Genomic DNA, 7,993 nt, shown 5'->3' with positions numbered 1-7,993 from the left:
GAGAGAGAGAGAGAGAGAGAGAGAGAGAGAGAGAGAGAGAGAGAGAGAGAGAGAGAGAAAGAGAGATCAGTCGGGCTGTCAGTCTCCTCACAACGCGGACTCCCCGGCCGTTTTAATTGAACGGGACTCGTGTAACGTGAACTTTTGTGTGCGGAGCTCTGTTTGTTGTTTTCATGCGGCGAGTGTGTTCGGTCAGGCGGTTGTTCGACTTTGTCTTTTTGCCGGTGATGCACAAGTTCCTCAAGTAATATTTGCACAGACCAGTTAACTAGGGTGACTAATCGTCCCGAATTTTGCGAGACATTCTGATTTTCGACTCTCTACAAGACACGTTTCGAAAGAACGCGGGCACCATTTTGTCCCGATTCACCACAACGCAAAATAAATGATATAAATTTTTATTATTACATATTATTGTGATAAAAAAGCATATTGTATATTGATTGTTTATTGCTTTTATATTGATGAATTTTCTTTGATTTTTTATCTTAAGAGTCTTATCTATTTTTTTAGACCAATTTTCATTCGTTTGTTTATGCATCTAAGTCAACTTGTCCTCACGCGTCCACTTATGGATTAATTTTATCAATATTGTGCGATTATTAATTATTATTTTATATGTCTAGTTATGCATCATGGTCGTATAATTTAAGTATAATTCTTTGGACTTTATTTGAGTAATAATATTTGTCCTTCGTGTGTTTGTATTTGTTAAATCACATTTAAATTAGAGGATTTCATTTAAATAATCACATTTGTTCTCTATTCCCTTGCATTTGTTGAATCACATTTAAATTGAGTTTCTTTGAAACAATTACATTTGCCCTTTATTTTTGAACTTTTGCATTACATTTAATTGTGTCATGTTAAAGCTCAAAACGTATCCCAATATAGGCGAGACTGTACGCGAAATTATTGAATCGCTCGTCGATAATTTCATCCATTTATTATTTTAATCTGCCTCGACATGACGTTCTAAATTCAAAGAGACGATTGTGAAAGGCACTTCCCTTCTTTTACTCGAGCCAGTCATCTTCCCCTTCCCCAGTAAAACCCTGGTAGAGCTTTTTCAAATGGCTGTAGCTCCAACCCCGGTTACCCGCAAATCCTTTGTAATCGCTAATTCGATCGATCGATAAAACCGTCCAAATCGGCGCGTTTCGGAGATACGGGGAAAGCAAGAGAAAGATAAGGGAGCAATGACGGGGACTTTAATTAATTCCTTCCTGATCGGGCTGTTGTAATTGAATACGCGGTATCGACGTTGTCGTCAAACTGTGCGATTACTGTTCGTTGCATTGGATACACGCAATCGCGATAATAGCGTTCGACGGGACAAAAACTAAATAAGGCAAAGAAAAAGAAGAAACTCATAAGAAACGCACCTCATTTATCGTATTCAAATCGCGCTAATCCATAAACGATCGTTGATCGATCGCGACGCGGAGTCTCGGGGATTCCGATTTTTCGGAAAACAGCCTGCCTGGATACGCAGGCCGGAAACTGCGCGCCTAAATTTCTCACTCAGCTGAGACTTCATCACAAAATCACACCACCATTGTAAGGTATATAGAGAGAAAAAATTTTGCCAATTGCTAACAAAATATCTGTACCCGCAACAAATAGTTGATATAAAGCAGTAAATGACTCCACAGCGAGGACAAATAATTTCTTACTCTAAGCCTTCAATTTGCTGCTCTAAGCAACATTTCTATAATGGAGACACAACTAATTACTTACCTAAATAGATAACTAATTAAACCTAAATAGACAGAAACAAATGTGATTGGTATCTCAGGCAATGTGTTTGAAATGACTAATGATGTGAAGCGATTTGCAACTGTTCGATCTGTTCTCCTAATGATCATCAAACAGCAAACGTGTGCTTTTGTTCTGATAACCAAAGAATTTTTCTCAATGTACAATTGAGCGCACGTGGAACATCCTTTTCTCTTAAACCTGCAGAAAGTCCCAGAACGGGTCTCTGCACGATACGAAATCACATTTCTGCCATTCGATTTCAACGGGGACTCGCGTTCCGCGGCAGCGCGTTGTCTCCGTCGTCCACGTCGTCGTCGCCGACGGGGGGGACGCAGGGCAGTTTATGATAATATTTAATCCGGTTATAGGCGCGCGAGAGGCGAATATAGAGCGACAGCGAGTCGCAGTCGGACGGACCTCGTGGTGGTCAGTCGATGTTCCGTTCGGGTGTTCCGCGGCCGCCACCACCGCCGCCGCTGCTGCCGTCGTCGTCGTCGTTGTGTCGCCAATAATCCAGTTACAGCTGAGTCGCGAGTGCTACGCGCCGCTACGACGACCTCTCCGCGTCGTCGCTCGTCTGCCTGTCCGGATTCTTTCGAGTTTCATATTGCCCAGTCTCTCTCTTCCTCTCTCTCTCTCTCTTTTTCCCTACCTCGCTTTCGCTCTCGCTCGCAGGTATCCGCGAGGATTTTTCGCGAGTCGCGCTCACGCGCCATGCCGTCGTCGTCGTCGATCAACCCTGCGTGGCGTCGTCGCGCGAATTAACGCCGTGCATGTCGCGTCGCTCGTTCGTTTGTTCACTCGTTCGTTCGCTCGCTCGCTCGCTCGCTTGTGCCTCGCTAATGCGATTGCTCAGCGACGTGTCGGCCACATTCGTCGGCCGATATGTGTCGCTCATTCATCTATATCGTACGTCGATGTCATTCATCGACGACTTCCTCTAACTGGCCTCGACGCCGGCCCCGCGTCAGCGGAGGATCGTTTCCGCGCGATCGCGGCGACGCGCGTTATCCTCCGCGCCCGATCGAACATCATCTCCCGAGAAGATGCCGGCTCTTGCTTGCGCGATCGAGCATTGGCGTACAACACGCTCTCTCTCTATGTCTTTCTTTCTTTCTCACTCCTGGTGATGTCGCATGCGAGTATTTTTTTGAAGTGAATCAGCAAAGATATTTCTGATTGAATCGGCGAGAGGAGTATTTCACTGCTGATCAGCGGGTGTGTTCACTGACGCTCTCACTGAAAACATTCCCAGCTTACTGCCTCGTCTTATATCTCACTAATTTCCGATCCGTGGGAGTGAGATTCCACTGCAACATCTCTGGCACATGAACTCGTTGTACGAGATCCAACTTTCTGCGTTCCAGCTGATGGAATTGTTTACGGCTTTCAGGCAATCTGCACGCGCGATGGCACCCTCTGTGTGTCGCAAACTGCATCAGTAATGGTAACACTATTAACTGATATATCCCTTCAGGGAGACCTTACTGTGATTGCAGTGCTGTATACTTGTGACTGAACTGCCAGTTAGAAGTATAGCATTTCGGTGAAGAGATGCACCGATGGTGCTTCAGAGAGGGAGCAGCGCGCAGGGGTTCGCGCGTGAAATATCACGGTTCGCTCGCGATCGCTCGATCGCCTCAGCTTCATTTCTCTTTGTTACTTCACTCGCGTTTGCGAAATCGAACATCCGCCAGGAACATTATTCACTTCGCATCGCGCACACTCGAGAATCACGGCCCGTGCACTCGCACGTCGTGCACCCGGGGAGATCGTGGATATCGAAATATCTAAGTTGTTGTCGGCCTCTACTACCCCCCAGCACGCAAAGTCGGTCGTTTCTCTTCGCGGTGACGTCGCGTGCGCTACTTACTCGCATCCTGAGAACGCATGATGCTTCTTACCCCACTGTAGACCCTCAAACATCAGAGTGGGAGGTTATACACGTACAATGTATATTGCAAGGTTGAAGGATATTGAAAAATCAAAATCGTTGCGCCGAGTCTTCTCTTCACGACGAGCCGATCGTATTTCCCTACGTGGCGACGTTACGGTACAATCCGCGTGATTGAATGTCCTGAGAATATTTATTCGTCTACACCTCTTGCTTTACGTTTACGATAGACATCCGAATATCGAAGTAGTTTCCGAGTTAAATTTTGTCTCTAAGCTGCTCTGTCCTGGTGTTATTCCTCGCGACTTATTCCATGTTCCTCGTGGCTGCTATGCGGCACACCGAAACGCTCCAAAGCACGCCGTGACTTTAACCCTTTGTGAGGTGCGTGATCTACAGGTGTAATTTAAAGATCATGCATTAAAGATACATTATTTTTTCTAATATCAACGGAGATAATATTACAGTTTTTTTGTGTATAAATGATTTTCTATTGTGTATTGTGTTTCTAGTGGGGCAAAAATAAAACTGTCAGTAAAATCTATCTTGCTAAGGTAAATCGAGATAAAGGCAAATTAAACTGATATAGTAAATTTCGCTGGAAACATAGCAAATTTCTTAACAGCGTTTCAGTTCCTAAAATACAAATGCACGTATGGAATAGAAGGACAGTCAATCTATTCTTCGGCTGCAAAATTCTCCCCGGATACATGGTCTATTATACATAGTTTATATTATTTGTATTTACAAATAAAAATATATATATATCTGACAGAATACACGTCTGTAGTGATAAAACTGGCGTCTAAAATAAGGTACAAGATGCACGCGCCTACTGAAGGGTTAAAATCCTTGTTTCTGAACACTTTTCTCTGGGGAAAAGTCGTCATTCCCGCTTGTTTTAGTCCTAGACGATAAGTACTTGTATAAAACGCCATAGATACTTGATTCTGTTGTCGAAATTTGTATCATTGTTCACCAACTGCACACGAACTTCTGCAAATTGCGCTTTTCCTTGGGACAAAGATCCATCCCTAGACTTCATGGTCAAGTGATTCTTCGTTGCTTTTACAAGTGACATCGGCTCTTGAATAAAGACCAGTGTCCTGTTCCATTGCTGTTACTCGATATCATTTTGTCCCTGCGTTTAACAGAGTACCTTGCGTTTCGTCACGAGTACCGCGAGCACCGCCGGCCGGCGATCCAATCGTACGAGTGTATGAAAACTTTATTAATCACGAGCGACCGTGTTCCATCATTCGGACCGTCACGATGATGTTGCAGAATTTGGAAAGTGCCGCCTCACGACGGGACTCTTAATCTCCCTCTTATTAGAACTCGTAACGGGAAGAGCCGCAACGCGGCCGAAACGAGATCTGCTTTGCCTGCTTTCAACGACCCAAGACGATTGAGTTGGCCCTTTGAACAGCCCTTTCTCATTTCTGATACCTGGTTTCTCAGATTAACGGATTTTCGAGAACGTTCGACGAGCAGTTCGAGTCTCGTCCGGCCTTTGAAATCTTAATCCTTGGTCAATATCAAGAAGAAGAAGAAGAAGAATACCAGAGTTACGGAGCTTATTAGCCGATCCTTGCTTCCTTCATCTTGTCTTCATCAGCGGGAGCAATCATCCGTAGAATCTGACGAGCGAACAACGGAAGAACGAAGACGAGATTCCCCAAATCACGAACGGAAGACGACGCAAGAATCGTCAAAGGTGCGAAGGGGAGAAAAACGGTCTCCCGCAAGGTGTCGAAATGTCGTTTGGATCGATCCGCTAGGCCGGCCGAGGGCGTTCCGTCAGTTTCTACCCTCCGACTCACACGCGGCCGGCACGCACGCCGCGTAAATTCCGCCCTCGTCGCGCGGAGAGGATTCGCGCGGGGTCGCGATGCGGCGGGAAGCGATGCGCGCGACCGTTTCCGCCGCGGTTCGCCGCGAGCCGATGAACTGATACCGCCGAAGGTGCGCGCGAAGGCACCAGCCCCGTCGTAAGCGTCTCCTGGACGCCGTCCGCGGTGTGCTCCCTTCGGATCACGCGAGTGACCTCGCGGGTGAGAAGCGTCGCGGGAGAAGCGGCGCCGGAGGATGGAGCGGAACCGAAGGTGCGCGAGCTCGCACAAGCGTCGAAGGACAGGATTCGCGTCCTCGTGCGTCTCCTCTTGAGGCCCACGTCGACGTCGTGTCCGGCTAGGCAGTCGGATACGAGGCGTTGAGCGCGAGCGCGCCGATTAATCGCGAGTGTAAACTGCGAGCGTCGCTGGTGTTGCTTCAGCGTTCAGCGGGCGCCTGATAGAAGTTCGCTAATCAACGTGAGCGATACGTACGTAAACACGCGGAGTGCTCGTACCTCGCCCGGGTGGTTTCGTCAAAGCCCGCTCTCTCTCTCCCTCCACCGTCGCCGGTCTTTTCCGAAACTTCGTGAATTTCTGGCGATCGGGCCGGATGTTGTGTTTGCGCAAAGGCGGAGAAATTATGTAAACAAAACCGCGCGGGAGAACTCGCAAACTTGAATCGCGAACGTTGCAAGAGAAGAAGCGAGGGAAGGACGAGGCGGAAAGTACGCCATAGAAGAGTTCCAGAGTCGCTCGGGTGGCCGCGATCGGTTCGATCACGGAACCGTCGACGGAACCCCAAAAGCACGTATCGAAAACGTGAAAAGAGAGAAAGAGAGAGAGATACTTATCATATATCAGGGGAACGAAAAGTCCCATCTTAACTTTAACCGAGCATCCGACAAAGCACTCCGAATGTCGCGCGGAGACCTCGCGGGGGTGCTGGAGTGCCATGACCGGGGAAGTGAATGAATGAGTGAGTGAGTGAGTCCGAGTTAAGAGTCGAATTGGAAGTCGGGGGAGATCGAGGAAGCGGGACAGGTCGGCCGGGGTTATACGAAGTCAGACACCGGACGACGAAAGAATTTGCGAGGGCGGTGGTATCGATCGGCGGGATCGATCGAGCTTCAAAACGCCGCCCAACGAATCGAGTCGCGTCGAGGGACTTGGGCGAAAGAGAGAGAGAAAGAGACACACAACGAAGAATCGTCAGCGAGAAAAGAGGGTGGAGGAGACGAGAAGTCACGTACGCTTGTGTCTTGCACTCTCGCGGGAAATCAGCGACCGCGGAGAGAAGCCGAGTTGGGCCCGGCGGTCTCCAGTGGTGCCGTCGTCTTCTTCCTTGCAAACGGGTGCCTGACAAATTGATAACGAGTCAATAACGTCGCACCGCGTGAAAAAGAGACGAACCTGAGTGCAGATCCTCGGGGTGAATCGTGAGTCGAAGGGGACGAGGGGCTTTCTTCCCTAAAAAGGAAAAGAAGAAGAAAAGCCGCAGACGCTCGTTGTGTTTAACCGCACGTCGGGGAGCGGCCCTTAAGTTTCATGGCGGATCCATCGGCGTTCCGCCTCTCGCGCCCTTTGCTGATCGTAGAGGAGCGGCTCGATCGTTGCGCCCACACGAGCGACGACGACGACGACGACGACGACGCGAGGGGACAAGACGCGTTTTTGAAAACGCCCCGAACGCGGGGGATCACCCTCGCGGCTGGAACAGACGGTTTTAGTTCGGTTTTAGTTTGCGCGCGCGGCAGAAAATCGGCTGGTCGTCGATAAGCGCGAGATTATAGCGAACAGCGAGGATCAGAAGATCAGGCGGTGAAATTGGGAAGATCAGGCGAGAGCGGAGAACAAGGGAGAGCGACAGAGAAAGGGAGAGAGAGCGAGAGAGAGAGAGAGAGAGAGAGAGAAAGAGAATATCAGCGACGTGAACACGCCACCAGAAAAGGGATACCAATTCGGCGCGGATTCGTCCTCGCCTCCTGTTGCCCTCCTTTTCCCCTTTGCTGGTCTCCACACTTGGCCTCTCTACGTTTGGGAACTTTGAGCGCGGCGATCTATAACCGTGCGCCGCCCTTTAAGGTGGCTTAAAGGATATCACGAGAGACCCAGGATGCGAGCCGGCCCCCGCAGTGCCGTCGGGGGAATCAGACCCTTTATTGGGAACAGGGAGAAATGAAGTTATCAGTGTCGGCTTATACAGCTCAGGCTAGTGCTCACAAGAATCTCTGCAGCTATCAGCAACAGCGGAGCTACGGGGCCACCAATCAGGCGTCCACGGCCCGGGCCCCCTCAGACCTCGCGACGGTCCTTCCTGCCCTCAAGGTTCGTATGCTTGGGTTCATCATACTTTTCGTTCTGCTCTAACCCGGAGTTTCCCGATCGTATCGATATTCGCGGGACATTCGAACCTCTAAATTTCTTTGAGCGAAATTCCACTTAAAAAACAGAGCGAAAATCGAGTCACTCGAGTCGATTCGTATAAATTCTAGTCATTGAAAAA

At 48.8% G+C, this 7,993-nt stretch overlaps 1 protein-coding gene across 6 annotated transcripts in view; it reads left to right on the top strand.

The window, feature by feature from the left end:
• The window catches only part of LOC116849306, a 233,948-nt gene that overhangs the window by 1,577 nt on the left and 224,378 nt on the right, over positions 1 to 7,993 (top strand). The window contains exons 1-2 of one of the 6 annotated variants that reach the window (XM_032826308.1): positions 896 to 2,344; positions 4,810 to 7,815. In XM_032826308.1, the coding sequence (XP_032682199.1) occupies positions 7,666 to 7,815 (150 nt within the window). In that variant the 5' untranslated portion in view covers positions 896 to 2,344; positions 4,810 to 7,665. Of the gene's footprint in view, positions 1 to 895; positions 2,345 to 2,551; positions 7,816 to 7,993 lie in introns of those variants that run through there. The other 5 variants (XM_032826307.1, XM_032826310.1, XM_032826311.1 and 2 more) reach the window with 5 other exon arrangements.

The sequence above is a fragment of the Odontomachus brunneus genome, unplaced genomic scaffold, assembly GCF_010583005.1.
Source record: "Odontomachus brunneus isolate Ranch 3 - 2012 unplaced genomic scaffold, Obru_v1 Obru_scaffold_110, whole genome shotgun sequence".
Classification (NCBI taxonomy): Eukaryota; Metazoa; Arthropoda; class Insecta; order Hymenoptera; family Formicidae; genus Odontomachus; species Odontomachus brunneus.
This window is presented reverse-complemented; position numbering and strand designations above follow the sequence as displayed.